This window comes from Mauremys reevesii, linkage group 9 (genome assembly GCF_016161935.1).
Source record: "Mauremys reevesii isolate NIE-2019 linkage group 9, ASM1616193v1, whole genome shotgun sequence".
Classification (NCBI taxonomy): domain Eukaryota; kingdom Metazoa; phylum Chordata; order Testudines; family Geoemydidae; genus Mauremys; species Mauremys reevesii.
In genome coordinates, this window is record NC_052631.1 from 23,043,149 (window position 1) to 23,061,562 (window position 18,414).

Genomic DNA, 18,414 nt, shown 5'->3' on the forward strand with positions numbered 1-18,414 from the left:
GGTGCAATTTCATTGTTCACACTGAGTTTTGCTTTGAGTTTTGGGTACATTCACATGTGGTTCTCAAAGCAAAACTTGGGGAGAAAACCCAGGTAGATCACAACCAAAGACAAGTTTCCCTGTGAACCCAAACTGCCTTGTTTCCCACAGTAATAAGTAAATTGAGTAATAAATTATGGTTTGATCCTGAGATGTGCCAAGCACCTGCTGTTCCCATTGGATCTAATCCTGAGGTCCTTATGAAGCTATTAGTCAATCCTCACTAATGCAAAACTTCTGTTGGCTTCAGTGGAGTCAGTTACTTTGGATTTCTAACTGAATTTTGACCTTGTGTAAACACTTCAAGAATAGGCGCCTTGATTTCAGTGTGAATGTTGGGTGTTAGCAATGGCAGCATTGGGCATATGGTGCTCATCTATTTTAGGGATTTCTCCAGACTGGACACCCCCTTCTCCGGGGGAAGCTATACAAGAACAACTCCAGCTGGACACAGATTTTGTGGGGATCTGTCCCTTTAAGGACACCTCGGTCTCCTGTGAAGAGCAACTGCCCCAACATGACTCCATCCCCTTGGTTGTCTTCAGGGAAGGGATACCTAGCCTGGGCAAATGTTTAGCATTGAGTCCCTAAGTACTCATCATCTCTCAGGATCAGGCCCTTTGTGTGAGATGCTGATATTTGTACGCTCTTTTACATACTAAATAAAAACAAATCTGTTGATGAGAAAACCAGAATATTGTTGTATTACTGTCAGCATTCATCCTTGTGACAAATTGTAAGCAGTGTCAGTTTGATAAAGTAATTTTATTTACAAGACAACTTTACAAAAATAATTTCAATAAAATTATTACAAAATTCATTTACAATATAATACAGCTGCATCTTCTCAAAAGGTAACACTGGATTATTATGGGGAATACTATGTCTAGGCATATGTTAGGTCAATCCATAGCATAAATAATATTTCAGACAAGGCACTATTTTATGATAGTGTACATACCAGTAACAAAGAGTACTAAAGAACAAACATTACTTCATAAGTCTCAGATAGTTCATCTGTAAGAGTGGCATTAGCAATATGAAAGCAACAAATGGGGAACCTCAGAAAATGCAACCGTCTTGTTAGTTCTATAAAAGCAGTTCCAGCCATTTGTTTGCATGTGTTTAGTTTAGCAATGTAAGAGCCAAAGTCTGCTCTCAAGTGTCTACAAGTAGCTCTCACTGGCTATGAATCTGAATACACAGCTGGAATGACAGCAGTTTATCTATATTTAAGAACAGCTTTTCCAATATCATTCTCTGACGTATTTTTTCAGTGTTTGGTCAAGACAGCAGACAGAGATCAAATCCAATCTCTACAATATCTCATTTGTAAACTTAAAATACTATTTTTTCTTGAGGTTTATTTAAGAATTTAGACACTCAGGGCTGTAGGGCTCTGTGTGTTTGTACCTATTAGTATATTGTTGTTAATGGAAATTCATTCTTTGGTTCAGGATCTAGTTTCTCAGTATTTAGGAAACATATTGAGCTCCTCCATGTGGCAGAATCTCTGTAACTCCCCACCCAACAACATTGCCCCTGATATTACATGAATCTTCTGCTCTAGGCCGCGCTGTTATCTCTTCATTGCTGAGAACTCTATCCCAGATATTAAAGCCAGTCAGTTTTCCCGAAAAGGCTAAAGTTTCATCAAAACCACCTCCGACACAGCAACCATTCTTTTCTTGGCCTAGCTGCAAAATTCCTCCATCTGGAATTATATGAGCCTCTGCTATTTCTGAGGTGGTAGCAACAAGCTCCCCATTTGCCCACAATGATATGGTCCCGTTGTCTGAACTCCAAGTGCCACAAAAGTGAGCCCAATGTCCAGGATAAATTGTGTTTGGGGCAATTAACTTGTTCTGGTCACTACCTACAGCAAGTACTGCAGACTCACGGCTGAGATAGAATTGAATTTCATATGGATTTCTCTTTGTTCCATAGGAGAATACAATAGTTTTGTCCAGCACCTCAGTCACTTTGACCCAAATGCAGGCAGTAAAGGATTGGAGCATCATGTCAGCAGTTGGGTGAACACTCCCAAAGATCTTTTTGGAACGCATTGGGAATAAAATTGCAGTTTCACACCCTGGGGGGAAAAAACAGAATTAGAAGTATTATTCTACCCCAGCTAATTTATGTAAAAGTTGAAGTATTTGTACATTCACAGTTTGGATTTTTGACATAAACTTACCGCTTTAGGCTGGGATTTCCAAAGGGAGTCAGGCTCCTTTGAAAATCCCTATACCATACAGTATGTTGTAGGAAGACATGATAGAATGAATGCATTGAACATTTTATTGTCATGGGGTTGAAATAATCACATTGCTTGGATTAGACAGGTCTTCCCAAAGAAATGGCTATAAAAAATTTACAGCACGCCTGCACCATGACATGCTTTCTTTATGACACGTTTTGTTTCATGCGTGTCCTTTTTTAGTCTCAGTATTCTTTTCTCCTTAGAATCATAGGACTGGAAGGGACATCGAGAGGTCATCTAGTCCAGTCCCCTGCAGTCATGGCAGGACTAAATACCGTATTATCTAGACCATTCCTGACAGGTGCTTGTCTAACCTGCTCTTAAAAATCTCCAATGATAGAGATTCCACAACCTCCTGAGGCAATTTATTCCAGTGCCTCAGTGTTCTTTTCTCCTTAGGAATAAATTGTCATGGAAACAGCAATGCTGTTAGCATGGGAGGAGCTCAGTGGCCTCTACAGGTTCATCTTAAGGTTAGCATGGCTGGAAATTTCTTCCATAGTTTGTGAAACCCAGGCATTGGATAGTCATGATCACATACTACATGCATTATAAAGAGCAATACAGTATATTACCATATTAGATAATGGCTACAATTTTGGAAAGTACCTAGGTGACATACTAGCCTATGCCCCATTGACTATCAAGAGACCTAGGTTTATAAGTGCCTAAGTCACTTCTGAAAATTGGACCTGCACTCCTATATCACTTAGATGCTTTTGAAAATTTTCCCATGTTCTGAATACGATATGCTCTGAAGAAAATACTACAGCTTATTACTTAACATTTTTGCATAAAAGTGCATACTGAAAGGAGTGGGTGGAAAAAAGAGGCCCACCATGCAGATTCTGAACACAGTTATATCAGTGTAAATCCAGAGCAACTCCACTGACCCCAGAGGAGTTATTCTAGACTCCCACTGCTGTAATTGTGAACAGAATCTGTCATACAGTACATTACAGGAACATTTCACCTACTCAGACTAGATTCAAATCCTGATTAGTTCCCAAGTGAAAATGAGCTCAGTGTGCTCATCCTAGTCCCTTGTGAGTTTCTATCCATACCATAATATTTTCACACAATTTGTCACATGTGGTGTTCTCTACTGGAGTGGACTGAAGCAATGGGCGTTGAAAGACAGGCGTGTGTGGGGACCATTGGCAGAGCCATGCAGAGAAACTTCCAAAACTGCCTGCCTGCTCTGACCTTTGCTTTAATTCTTTTAGTCATTAACTTTCAACGGCACTAAACTGGGCTCCCAAAATCAATTAATATAAAATGAACTGAAAAGATCAATTTCTTAAGAAGCTCTTCTCCCATCTCCAATCAGTGATGATCAGTATGTTGTTAACAAAAATTAGATTAGTGATGGCCAGTAACAGAAATCCATTCAAGAAAGAAAAGTAACTAATGATAATAAAGGCATATTTGACATTCTCAATTCTGTTGTCTAGTTAATATATGATACATTAATATTCCAGTTGAGTTAGGGTAAAAGAGGCCCCCCTCACAATTAAGCTGACTCATTTCCTGTTTAAAGAAGCCATAGAAGCTAAAATGGCTAAAATATATCTTAAAATCTTTGTTTTAATGAATGAAGGACTCTTTCTGCCTTCCAGGATTAGGCTGCTGCATTATTTCATATGCTGGTTTCTTTGAACTTTCAGCACAATACCTTTTTTTTTCATTGGCTTTTTTGGGGGGGGCATATGGTGGGGAGGCAACTGTGGATAGACACTACTTAAAAATGTTAGGAATACTATCTTGAAACAGCTTTTTAATTAGCAGACTTTCTGGCTTTATTATTGAGGGCTAAACAAAATTAAAACCAGCTTCATGGAAGAACAACAAAAGTGTGTTTAGAAAATCCCTTAAGAGTAGGTCTGGCAGTAATTCAAGATGTGAGAAATCAAAACCAGTTGCTGAAAACTCTCTTGGAAAAGATCTCCAGAGAGACCTATGGAGTATTTCTCTATATATATTATTACTATTTTATATCATATTAGGATATATTCTGTAAAAACATATAGAGCAGAGTCTGCCTTGTACACAGATGTAATTCAGGAGTAATTCCAATGAAGTCACTGGAGTTATTCTGGATTTACACCAGTGGAACTGAGTTTGGAATGTGATTGTTAAATGCTAGTCAGAATACATATTGCTCTCTGGTTGGTACAAATATGCAAAAATGAAAAGTGACTGAGAGGTTTCACTTTTGTTTTATAGTATAAGTTTGGCATATTGTGGGAGAGACTTGAATAATGATGTAAACATCATGTTACATCTGAAAAAGACAACATTTTTGTGCAAGCAAAAGGAATATTGCTGGTTGCATTCTTTCAGTGTAATCCTTGCCTCTGTCACTGTCCCCTCCCACATATGTTAGTATGACACTATATACTAATTGTTTCACCTGCTTCTGGTTACAAAGCTATTCTAAATTAAAGCTGAATTCATGGTCTACCATCATAGGACACATTTTGTTCAAGGTTATAAAATGCCTTAATATTATTTTAACAGGTTCAGGTGTGAATTACTCTTTGCATTTATGGCAACATTTTCAAAGCTGTAAGAGGTGTGCCTACAAAAGGTACTTACTTTTGTAAGAACTCACATTGCAGCATCACTGTATATTCACTAGCACAAACTGTAACTGCACACCACACTTCCTGCATGCACACGCAAATATGGGGTTTTGTGATTCCAATGTGCATGTATTTTTGTACCAGGCTCCTTTTGTCCTTGTTGGAAAATTTGGCCCATAAAATTATTATATTGGTAATATTTATAACAAGTGGAATTATAGATATTCAGTAGTTTGAGCTTTATATTTGAAAGAGCCATGGTATGTTGGTAGTAACTTTTCACACACCTCTTTAGTTAGTAATATATAGGGGTTTATTCTTCCATCCCTAAATTTCTCTAATTATTTCAGTCAGGTGCCATACAATGGTGTTTAGAAAGCCTGAAACACAGGATTTGAAATACTAAATCAGTCTATATGATCCATCTATCATGGTATCCAGACCTTAGCTGCCATCACTATACCATACTTCAAAAGAAGGAAAAAACCCTATATACAAGATACATGGGGAAAGCTGTTCCTTCCTGACCCGCCAAGGGTGATCAGTGTTTGCCCAGAAGCATAACATTTGGTTACATGTTGCCCATTGACATTGTCCGTGTTCTCTCAGGTCTACAACTGATCCAATTCACAGCTAGAATTGGTCAGAAGGATGCAGCAGTTGGGTTAGAAAAAGTAAAGATTGGCAGTATATGGAGCGAATGAAAGCTTTCTGTGAACTAAGGTGGAAATCTGGAGCTGGGAAGGTGAAGGGCAAGAAAACATCAAGATTTCATAAGTTAGTCTATTTAAAATATGTCCACTGCTCGTTGGTCACAGCCTTAGTCTGGAAGCCTCTCCTAGCCTCAGCATCACAGTTGGAGTTGACTTACTCTAATAATAACTTTGACTAGATTCTTCTTTGGTCTCCAAATTTGAAAAGCTGGCCAGCTATTTTTTACAGAGAGCTTGATGGGTTTCCCCACCGCACACACATCTTACTTCCAACTGTCCCTTTACGGTCATGCCCTGACGTAAGAAGAAGAATGTTTAGCTGAGGTATTGAATGTTGCTGTTCTGGACAGGGTATTAAAAGAGAGAATTCTGACAAATGCTACCTGGCATAGACTTACCAGCTGGCAGTAAATGCTGAGCTGCCCACTTTTGCGATCCTTTCAGTTCAGCTCTTGTTTGCTGTAGTTCTTCCCACAGAGAGTTCAAAGTGAAATTGTCCCCTCTGTCCATGTAACTGGATTTATCTTGCTGCTGAAAACCTGTCTCCACTTTAGCTGTCCTCTGCCAAACACTCTCCAGCTGGGTGAGTCTGTTAGACACATTGAGGGTTAGCTGCAGAAGCTCTTCAAGAATCTTTCTTTGCTCAGATTCATGAAGCGTCTTGGACTCCTGAACGTGATCTCTGTTCCTCATCAGTGTTTGGTCCACCTGTGAAAAGACTCGGGAGGTGACTTTCTCAATGGCGGTGGTGCATGTGCCAGCAAAGTTAGCCACAAACTCGATCATTTCTGCTCGTAGAGTTTGCAGTTCCACCTTAAGGATTTCATCAATGGACTGAAGCAACATGTTCTCTTTCATCTGCGAGTTCTCAAGCATGATGAAGAGTTTGTCCCATTCCGTGTGCTCTCGCTGACAGTCACATGAAATAGCTGAAGGACAAGACACAGATGTTACTATTTCTCTTCACTCATTTTTTTCAAACAAAGGAGTTATTTAATAAAATCTCTCTTTATTTATTGCCTATGCTCTCTAAACCACCAGTGCTTTCTCTCTGAATTAAAACAGAAGATAAGGCAATGTGTAATTTAGCTGTTCTAAGAATCACAGCAACATTCCCAACATTTCTTTTATAAGAGAGAACTGGAAAATAAGGAGTATAGAGAGATTTTGCAGGGACATGCTAAAGTATTTGCATCATTTGGCTGTGTTAAATAATCTGCTTTTACAAAGCCCTTTCATTTTGTTTGAAAAATGGTATGTTTGCAATAACTGTTACAAGAACTAAGTAACAAAGAGTGTGATTTAAATAGCTTCTCTTTGGTTTTTATAGAAACTGCTATCTATATTTAGTAGTGTTTAATAATACAAAAATAGTTTAAATCCACTTACTTTCTTCAGTAGCAGGAACTATACTTTCTATTTCATTCTCGAAATTCAGGTACATGAGATCATAGTCCTCATTGTTCAGAGCAGAGGAGGAAGACCATAAAGCACAAAGTAGAATTGTCAAAGAAAGCATTTCTTGAGACAGCATACTCCAGCTGTTTCCTAAAAGTCTCTGAGTCCTTTGGAGTTAAAGGTCTCTCGGAATTGAGCAGAGACAAGACTATCGGCGTCTGACACAGAAAGCCCTTAATAAATACTCTGGGAGTTCCTGATCTCGAATGAATGAGTAACGCTAGTGCCACTGCTGTAATAAGAGTGCTTCTGACTTTTATTTTTTTTTGGATAGGAGTAGGGGGGAGGCATGCACATTGCACAATCTTGAACCTTAAAAGTTTACAGTGTGGGTGGATTAACTAGAGGAGGGGAAGGAATGGGGAAAGCTGCTTTTGCAACTGTGACTTTTCCTGTGAGACCAGACTTCTGTAACATGGAGTGGTTTGACAGAAGAGAACAAGGGGAACTAAATCACTGGGAATTTGATGGATAAAAGCAGGATAATCATTTTACTATCTCGTGCTATTCTACTTCCCTTTTGTAAGGAAGGATTTCTGTAGACGACCTATTTACAAATTCCTTTTATAGTTAGGATCTGTCTGTGGTCATGGAAGGATTGGAAGAAAAATTTAAAAAGCTGGAATTGTTTTAGATAGAAATGTGTTGTAACGTCACTATAAGTATTTTATTTCAGAAGTAACTTTAGCTTAGGAGCTGCATAATTGGACTATTTATGCTAAAATACAATACCAACATTTTTCCATTAACTTGAAAAGCCCCAGATGGATTACTCTTGGATTAGTTATTCATCCAGGGCTTAGATATTACTGTTGCTTAGTATTAGGTGCTATATGAAACTTTTGGTAGCTAGGTTACCTTTGTCTGTCTAAAGCTACTCCGTTATACTTTGCAAAGTGTTTGAACCATTTATTGTTTCAGTGTCCTCTCTTTGGGTCAAGTTCAATGGTAACATATTGATGGGTATAAGTTACTTAGATAATGGGTACAAATTATCATAAGTGGTAAAAGAGCATAACTTGCATCAATTTGGCATTTTCATGTAACCTATGTCATTTTCATGTCCATGGGTTGCAGAAGGGTAGCAGAAAAAGCAACAGAAGGATGCAAGATAAAGTAATCATTGTTCCTAGCCTAGCTCCCAAACTATTTTATTTTAACATCCTTGTCTTACCTTGAAAAGTCTATTTTTGACAAAGCAACACCAATATCCATATATACCGAAACTGTCAAATTCACATTCAGCCTGATCCCTTAAAAGCCCTGGCTGCATGGAATGTCAGTCCTGCCCAAACATTTCTCAGTTTCGAATGGTCTATCCCTCCAGCAGCTACAGGCCTCAGAAGAAGAGCTATGTGCTAATAGTGAGAGTTAATGGAAAGTATCGTATGTGAAAGGCCTGTGTTTTATGGAATGGAAGGAAATGAGTTGTGTTTCCAATGACCTATTCATATGGTTAACCAGTGACTGTCATATCTGTCTATGTACTGTATGAAGTTAAGTATTACTATCCGCTGGTGTTTGGCTATTGGTTAGTATTTCTATGAACCTCTGGGTAATCTTCAGTGATCATAAGAAAAAAGATTCATCTTAGCTGAGGAGAATACACTGGGCAGACCCTGCTATATAACGAAGGTATTTATTCTTGACCAGACGCTGAGTGAAATTCTGCTCTTTACTAAAACTGGATTCAGCAGCAAAAGGGAGAGAGCCATGAGATAGCGCAGCACTCTGTGGGCCCTGTTCTGCAATGAGTCTTTGATAACAGTGTCCATTGACATCAATGGGAGTTTTGCATGTGGAACAAAGGCAATATGTAGCCCTGTACCTGTAAGCAAATCACTGGGCATTCTTCCTCATTACATTGCACTTTTCATAAGTACCAAAAATGCCACTCAGCCACATCAATGGACAGGGAAAATTGATGGGGCCAGCAGTGAAAGGGGGTAGTCCCAGCGGCAAGTGAGGGAGACTTTCACCAAGAGACAAAGAAGCTTCTCCCCTAGGAGTCCAGCTAGGGGTGATGGGTGCTGATTGGCCAGCATTCTCCACCTCCCGGGATTTAGCTCAGTGCAGGAGCCATGGGGAGCCTCTTTCAGCTCCGTTCCAGCAGCCTACTCTACCCACTTGAACTCGGAATGGGAACCTGGCCTGACAGATGCTATGGTCTAGCCAATCACCTGTTTAGGGAGACAGGAAGGAATTTTTTCTCCCATGGGCCAATTGGCGGAGGATCAGGGAGCTTTTTGCCGTCCTCACAGAACCTGCAAACCACAGTGGATTAAGTAAGAACGTGCAGGGTTCCTAACTTAGGGATTGGAGTGGTGGTGTTGATTTGTTGCAACTTGTGGCCAGTTACCAGTGCGTTTAGCAGAATAAAATGAAGCATTCCCAGAGGTAAAAGACCTGGGATTTTGGTGACGGGTCTTGGGCTGGTGTTAGTAGGGTGAGGCCTTGTGCATTTTGCAGGCCGAGGTCAGACTTTGTGGCTCTTGTTGGCCTAGGTCCCCACCCTGCTGCACCCTCTGTCCCCCTCGTGCGGGGGAGGGTGCTGGGTTCAGAGAGCTGAGTCCTGGGGGATAGGCTAGGGCGAGCCTACCCCATGTTCTGGGTTATATGGTAAGGAACCCTGTAACCCCCCACACTGGAACCAATTACATGCCTCATATAGGAGAGTATGAGTGATGGGTGGGTAGCTCCTCTCCCTTCTTTTAAAGTTTAATAAAAGTTGCAGCTTACTGCTTAATTCTATGCATGTGTCTGCTCTCATTTTGCTGCTGTGTCATGTCAAGGCTCTCCCCGTCTCTCACTATAGTTATGTGCACTGCCTAACACAACAGGGCCCTGATCTCAGTTGGCACCTTTGGGGGCTACCATAATTAAGGATACGATCTGTCATGGAGGTCACAGACCACCATGACTTCTTCTGGGGCAGGGCCGGAGAAGCATCTGCCAGAACAGCTGACTTGTGGCCAGCGGTCAGCCCCAGGACCTCCAGAACAGGTGGCCGCCAGACAGCCCTGGGGCTGTCAGGGCAGCGGCCAGCCCTGCCCCTGGAACAGCTGACTGGGGGCCAGCCCCGAGGCCATGAACAGCTGACTGTGGACTAACCCCAAACCTGCTTGAGGAGTGGTCCCTGGCCCGCTGAAGCAGTGGTTGGGGTTGGGTCAGCCCCCCGGGGCTGGAGCAGCAGTAGTCAGCCCCTGTCGCAGGAGCAAGGCCGGAGTAGCTATAAGTCCTGGCAGCGCTGTTTGTCCTCCCCGCCAGGTATTTTTAGTTAAAGTCAGGGACAGGTTGCGGGCTTCCGTGAATTTTTGTTTATTGCCCATGACCTGTCCCTGACTTTTACTAAAAATACCTGTGACAGAATCTTAACCTTAACCTTGATGCAACTAATAAATGTCAAAATAATAAAAACCCCATCAATAACATATCGGACAGGTCAGCATTCTTGAATTTGCATGCCTACATAAGGATTAAGGGGCCAAATTTAAAGCACCCACCTATGACAATTTTGCCTTCAGTTCATACATATACATTAAAATAATAGTCTAATACAGAACTAGTTTTAAAACACTATAGTGCAGCTTCCAAGCACTCTTTTTTTTAATCACTATTGTACTTACAGCGAACTGCTGTATTGTGTATTTTTTACAAGCCCTCTACACTGCAGGACAAGTGCACAGACTGTATGGCACAGGGACCAAGCACGACATGTTACAGGGAGCAGGCAAGGGGCTACACTAATGCTGTTGCTAGCCTTAGCCTCCCCCGTGAAGAAGGGGCAAGGTGAACTCTCATGCGGTCATGGCTCCAGGCCAGCCAGCGGAGTTAGGCCAGTGCAGTGGGATGGGGCATGTGCTGCATTTCTCTGGGAGCTCCTGCTGCTTCATGGGCCTCTCCCATGCTTAACTGTAGCCATAAAATATCCCTAATTGCATGGTAATTTTTGACTGGATTGTGCAATTCACAATGTGTCGTCCGCTTGGAAAATCTTACATGAGGCTGAACTGGGAGTACAAATTTGAAGAAAAGGGTAATGATGATATCCAGTGTCATGTTTTTCCATTCACAGAGAGCAGACCAATATGTTCAGACTTTTATTTTAGATTGAGACCAACAAAACAAGCAAGAACCAAAGTAAAGTCCTTGGGCAAGTGCCTGCCTCCTCTGCTGGTCTGTACTGAGCTCGAGGGGAAAAAAGGCTGCTGTATTTTACACCCCTCCACCCCCCCACACACAAGAAAAAGGCATCACATATTCAGAGCTAAATGCACTATTTTCAGGTCAGGATGATAGAAAATAATGGATTAATTTACTTTTTAAACTATAAATTGAGCAAGGACAAATTTGTGTCTATTGTTTGCTAGTTTGTACTTTCAGCTTTATTCAATTGTTTTGTAAATGTAATTTAGAAAATAATTCCATATACATAGCCAGTGAGATCATTTAAATGTTGTTCTGAAATAATCCAGACAATTCTAGTTTAACTTTTCTCTTGCTTTATATTTGTCTTAGTCAGGGACATACTCGGGCAAATTCTCATTATGATTTTAGATCACTGGACCAAATTCTACCTTCAGTTTCATCTGGGAAATACCTTTGAGTTCAGGAAGTTCCAGGGGTTAGAGCACTAGCATAAGTTTCATCTGGGAAATACCTTTGAGTTCAGGAAGTTCCAGGGGTTAGAGCACTAGCATAGGACTTGGGAGATCCAGGCTGAACTCTTTACGCTGCATAGACTTCCTGTGTGACCTTGAGAAAGTCATTTAACCTTTCAGTGCCTCAGTTTCCCTATATGTAAAATGAAGATAACACTTTCCTTCCTCACAGGGGTGTTGTGAAGCTAAGTACAGTAAAGACTGAGAGGCAGCAGAAACTGCAGTGATGAGGGCCATATAAATAACTAAGACAGATGTATAGAATCCAGGGCAAAATTTGACTCTCTGTGTACAGCAGGTAGAGTTGCTACCTTACAGTGTTACTAACTGTAATGTACCTGCATTTTAAAATGCTTGTTTCCCCAGGCTGCATACTTACTATTAATTTACATAACTGATATCACATCATCAACAAGTAATAAGTTGTGATTTAAGATGGCACACCCACGACATCTCAGCCTTGGTCTAGGCTAGACAGGGTATGCTGGTATAGCTATATTGGGGAAACCCTCCTAGTGGAAACACAACTTAGTGGCAAAAGCACTCTCTTCCTGATATAGCTTATATAAGTTCCCTGAACAAAACAAGCTACAGCTGTATTGATTGGAGGTGTGATTTTCTTCACACTCCTAAGCACCATAGCTATGCCAGCAAAACTTTTAAATGTAGACCAGGTCTCATTTGTGACATCTGTCTAGCCTTTTGTTCCAGCACTGTTCTTTTTGTTCCAGCACTGTTCTTTGTCTTTTCTCAACTGAATTCCTTCCACTCCCCCTTTTCACAACTGGGATGAATTTTCTTTGTCCAGGAACATGAAAAGCTTATCCTTTCCTAAGGTTACCATCAATGAATTTGACCAGTTAATAGGGTTTAGGAGTCTAATCCTGCATTACATGGACATGGAAAAACTCCCCTTGAAGTAAATAGGAATTGTGCATGTGGATAGAATGCAGGATCTATTTCTAAATAGTCCAGAGGAGAAAATATAATCTGTTTAACCTACTTGTGAAGGACAGTACTATCCCTCTAAGGGTCAGCCCGGAGCTTACAATGAGGATAGCCTAGGTGTAATCAAGGAGTCTCCCTGCTCCGTTTTAGTAATGACCTGTTTAAACAGGAGCATAAGCCATCCAGCTTGCCAGGGGTGATGATTGCTCTCCCAGGCTCCAGAAGACAAACCTGAACAGACTGAGATGTTGCTTGAGGAGCTTGCATACCAGGAGTTGTGAGTTAAGGGTCACTTGAACTGCTATTACACAAGCACCTTCCAGGAGACTTGATTAAAGGAAACACACTTATTTTTTATTAGTGTGTCACTTTTGGTTCTCACTCCCCAGCTCCCTTTACAGGGAATGTTTGATGCTCACCTGGGAGAAAGTAACCTGCAGTGCCAACCCTAGCCACAAAAGTGTGCACAGGGCTGGCGCACTCCTTTACACTAATCATTAGAAATGTAGGTTCATATTCAAACTCAAGGGTAAATCTAGGGAAGTTTAAGTCAGAATAATTTGTCGTATTCTGGCCCATCATTATGTAAATTGAAACTGCTAGCCCTACTTACCAACATGTAAGGGCTTGTCTACACAGGGAAACAGCCTAGTTATACCAGCTATTCCACTGTAGTTATACTGGTCAATTTCCTCAATGTTATACATCACCTTTCAATGTAGCTCTTATTGTCTGGTATTTAGCTGTATGACTGTTACAGAATAAAGAGGCCATATGTGGCCCTTAATCTGCCGTGCAAGTCCAGCTGGGTGGAATTTTCAAAAGCACCTAACTGTTTTAGGAGCACAACTCCCATTAATTTACAATGGGATTTGTGCTCCGAAATGAATTAGGTGCTTTTAAAATCTCATGCAGTAATATCTGTGGGAGTTTTGCACAAAGAATGTGGATAGAATATGACCCAAAACTGAACTAGTCCCACTGTCTGCTAATTCCTTTGGGATAATTCATTAGAAAATACCTTTCCCTTATGACTGTCCCATATAATCTTTCATCCTGAAGGGTTCCAAATTGCTTAACAAACATTATATTTACAGCATGGCCGACATGAAACAAACTTTGGTGCAGAAAATTAAAGTTGGGTGGCCCTCCAGCTGCACAAGAGTGGAAGAGGGGGAAATACCAAGCTGGGATTTACACTTTCCTAGTGTATATGATGGATATAAAGCACAACGCTTCTGATCATGGTTGAGAAATCTTCAGTAACCACAGATGAATAATTATAGGGTAATATCCTAGACCCTGCCAAGTCCCCTTTGTTCTGCCCTCTTAAACCTGCCCTATATGGGGAACCAGGAATTCCTTAGTGATGTAACTAGCTCTATGCTACCTCCTCTCCAGAGTAGGGGGCCAGATGGGGGCATGGCCGGAGGGGCTGCATTTTCCTGTAGGTGTAATGGCCTCTGCGGGTGGTTACAAGCTGGCACAATGAAAAATAACCCTGAGGCTGTTCAAAGTTGCGTTTTAGATTTTTAGTTCATAGTCAATTTTCGATTATGCTTTTACTGTGTTTTTCATGAGTTTGATGTTGTAAAAATGTATTAACAGCTGGCTTTTCAGCTAACACATATGAACCATTTCTACTATCCAGTGAGTGGCCTGTTTATCTTCCATAGCTACAAAGCACAAATTAAAATGGGAGAAAAAGCAGGAGGCCAATATGCCAGTTCCTATTGGAAACCAAATCCACAGAGACTTTAAGTACTTTAAAGGATTTAGAAAGTGGATCCATACTACATAGTGATAGGCAGATGTTTTCCATATGTCGTGCAAATGTAACTAAACATTCCAAGACAGGCATGTATATCTTGTTATGTTATACATTTCTATATGAAACTTGGTTTCAAATTAAATTGTGCAGGCACATCTTCAAACACTGTTAGAAACTGTGTGAGAGTATTTTGCATGTCTCTCTCTGATTGACTCTCTCATCTCTTCCCTTTGACTCTTGGAAATGGCACCCTAACCACTTATGTTCAAATTTACCTTCATGCTCGTTTACTTCTTTAAATAACCAAATACTGTTTCCATATGTTGGTTGTTTCATTTTAGCCTTTTATTCTCAGCAAACAAGAAAAAAATAGTTACTGTGCATTCTGTTTTTTTCAGATTCATTTAAAACTACACTTACTCTGTCTTTTAGGTCTCAGTTAAATATCACTCAAATCTGAGATCTCATGAGCCAGCCTTCATTTACATGGTCTTGAACTCAAGGCTGAAAATAATGATTAATAGGAAAAGTTTTCTATTTTCCCCATATTGCTTCACTTAGTGAAATTCCTCCTTCAGTAATTTGTTCTTTGGTTTCTTGGTCCAATATACATGTTGTACATCTGTGAACTTTTTGTTTTTCTATGTTCCCCATGATTCTCAGAAATTCAAAGTTATTAACATGCCACACCTGTATGGAGGTATCTAGCTATAGGGATGTTGGTATCAGAAATGCCAAGATGGCAGATAAAGCTTTGAAACACATTTCTCGGAATTACTCTATTTTCACTCTGTTAACAGGAAATTCCATGTTGCTGCGCGTGTTGCCTTCTGTGTATGAAAAGCAGACACAGCCAATTAACAACCATCTGACGGAGCTGGTGGCACTGATGTCTCAGCTGGAGCAAGCAGAACAACACCACCTTCTAAGGCTATTTCAGATAGTGGCAAGGAGAAAGCAACCTGAGGTAAATGTATAATACCAGACATTGCCAGTGGAATAAGGTTATTCACTCTTTGGAGAGTTTATGTTGTTCAGAACATCCTGACAGTACAGTAAAGTGTCCCATGTACTGCACATACCAGGTCAGTGGTTCTCAACCTTTCCCATACCAGGAGGCTCCCATGTTACAATAGAAAAGGTTTCGGGACTCCCTGCAAGTAGCCATAGAGAAAGAGAAGGTGATCCTGTGTGGGAATGTATTGCTAATTTGGCAGATGGGAGTGTGGGAAGAAGCTAGGCATAGGGCTTCAGGGCGGGCTAGGCTGCTGAGTGAGCTGTGTGAGATGCTGCTGGCCTGGGGGGGTCTCTCTGCTAGTAGGTTAATAACATAATAAATAAATCAGAAGGTTGTACAGATGACAATTATCCAAATAATGAAGTTATAGCTGTGTGTGTGTATTATATTATTATTAAATTTGCTGATTAGCAATTGCTAAATTTATATAAGTATGCTATAAAAGAAAAGCTATGACTGCTACCAATCACACATTGATTGTTGCTCTGTCCATGCCATGCATGCAACGCAACAAATGACCCGACGTGATTGTGATCGAATGGTGGATGTGAGTGGTGGCCTGGCCCAGGCGGAGCGGCTATAAGTGCGCGCGCGGAGGCGGCTATAAGAGGCGCGCGGGGAGTGCTGGCGCCCGCCCAGGCAGGCGGCGCACCTGAGCTCAGAGCTCAGGAGGTGATAGGAGGGGCTATGAAGCAGGCATCAGCGGAAGAAGAAAAAATGCATGAGAATATGAAAAAAGGGAAGAAAGCCTCTGATATAAAATCCCTCTGCTATCTGGGTGGGGGGACAGAGAAGGGGACTTACGGGAGCGACTTTTTTTTTGATAAAACTTGACTGATTGATTTTCTGGGCGGCGGCTCTCGAGCTTTGGGTCGAGGGGGAGGCGATAAAGGAGCCTGAAGCTGTAGAAGATAAAACAAGAAAGTAAGAAGAAAAATAGAAGAAAGGCAGGAGCGCAGAGGGAGGCGCCCTCCGCGCGTTTGAGCTCACAGGTTGAGCTCTGCACAGGCTCAGGCTTCTACTACTGCTGCTAGCTAAGAAAGAAGTACTGCTGTAGAAAAGATAGAACTACAAAAGCTTACAGGGATTATGAACAAACAGGATAAAACTATTTCTGCTGCACTTCACTACTAGAGAAGGAAGGAGGAGAGGGGAGGCTCCTCCAGAGGATCCTCACTGAGGGAGGAGCTGGGGCAGGGCTGGAAGGGGCTGGGGACGAGGAGAGGCGGAGGCAGGCGCAGCTGCAGTGGCAGGCGGCCGTGGCCCCGGAGGCGGTGCAGGAAGTTGTTTGGCAGTTGGCTGGGCAGGAACCTGGAGAGCTGGCTGGCAGCTGGCTGGTCTGGCCTGATGGCTAAGCCGCTAGTTAGGCCGGTTCTCCGGTGGCAACTGATTCTGTCACAGACACAGGATTCACAGAAAAGCACAGGAGAAAGGAATTAAAGAAGAAAAGAAGGAGAAGAAAACTTTTCTGGCCTTCATTGGAAGCATTCTTTCAGTCAAGACTTGCTCAGCTCACAGCTCCCAAAGCAGGCTAGACTAAGGGGGCTTGGCTGGCCCCAAAAAAAAAAAGCACTAGCTGCCTGCGAGCTGCAAACACTGAATGGCATGTGTTGGCTGTCTCAGGCACTAACTAGCAGGTCTGGAGCCCACCAAGCCCTGGGAGAAAGAGAGCCCTGGAACCAGGACCCAGATGACTGCTGACCCCTTGGATCTCCAGACTGCAAAAGACCCTCTATATCAGAAGAATTTGCCTACCTTTGATTTTTCTTTTTCCCTTTTATTGTTGGACTTTTTGGACTTGAGGAAGGAGGGAAAAGGACAGTTGCTGGCTGGCCTTGTCAAGGTTTCTCCTTGTTTTTGGTGTTTTTTTTTTTTTTTTTTTAGCAAAACCACTACAAATTGAGAAACTGGGTGACCTTTCCCCGTAGGGAGCTGAACCAACTGAAAAAAGAAGAAACACTCCATCAGAAAAGAAAACACTCCCATCAAAAGAAGAAACTAAATGAAAATCAAGAAAAGAAGAGAAAAAAGGAAAAAGAAAAGAAGAAGAAACAAAGAACTGGTGTGGGTGAAGAAGAATAATTTTTTATTTTTATTTTGGGATTTATTCTGATTTGCTTCTGGTTATTTAATTCCTTATTGCCTGTGTTCTGGATTATGGAAATTATTGTTGTATTCTATGCTGCCCTTATTTATTGTTTGGGCTCCGAGTTTACTTTTTTTTTTATTGTTAGGTATTTAGTTTGTACAGGTTTTTGTTATTTGGTTATTAGTTTTTTTAGGATTTGTTAGTTTATTTAGATGGTATGGGCTGGGACTGGCATTGCAGATTGCTCTGGCAGGGAGAGAAAAAATATTGAGCTACATGGGAGCAAATCCTGACTTGATTTTTTCAGGCCATTTTGAGCACTATGGGAGATGCATACATTCATTACTTTTGGAGTTGGGGGATCATTTTCTGGGCTTGGGTGTGTGGGGGGTTGGACACTGGGGGGGTGGATGTGAAGTGGCAGTGTGTGTGGAGGTGGGGTGTGTGTGGTGCATTACGTGTGTGCCGAGTCCCATGGGGAGGGTGAATGTGGAATTTGGAATGGATATTTTTTACCCCCATTTTTTTTTGTTTGTTTTTTTTTTTTTTTTTTTTGTTTAATTTTTTTGTTGTTTGAAAACTTAGCCAAAAGTTTGTTGTTGGTTCTAAAGGGGGAGGAGTTAGTGTTACTAGGCATAAATCTTTTAAACTGAGAGAAAATTTTTTTGCCTGTGTGCAAAGTTGTGCCTTACCTGATTTTTTTTGTTTTTTTGTTTTGTGTTATTTTTGTGTTATTGTTTGTTTGTTTGATACTGTATAGATTGCCATTAAATGAGATATTAGATGTAGATGTGATATAGATTAACGTTATATGCATGATGATGTAGCTATATTTATATGAAAAGTAATGGAGTATGACAGATAATACC

General features: G+C 41.2%; 1 protein-coding gene across 11 annotated transcripts in view; it reads left to right on the forward strand.

The window, feature by feature from the left end:
- VEPH1 (ventricular zone expressed PH domain containing 1) overlaps positions 1-18,414 on the forward strand; it is a 186,522-nt gene that overhangs the window by 63,334 nt on the left and 104,774 nt on the right. For all 11 annotated transcript variants that reach the window (XR_005584954.1, XM_039489510.1, XM_039489506.1 and 8 more), the window contains one exon: positions 15,239-15,405. Coding sequence is in view for 10 of the 11 variants with exons in the window: in XM_039489510.1 (XP_039345444.1) it covers positions 15,239-15,405 (167 nt within the window). In the remaining variant the exon portion in view is untranslated. The remainder of the gene's footprint in view (positions 1-15,238; positions 15,406-18,414) is intronic.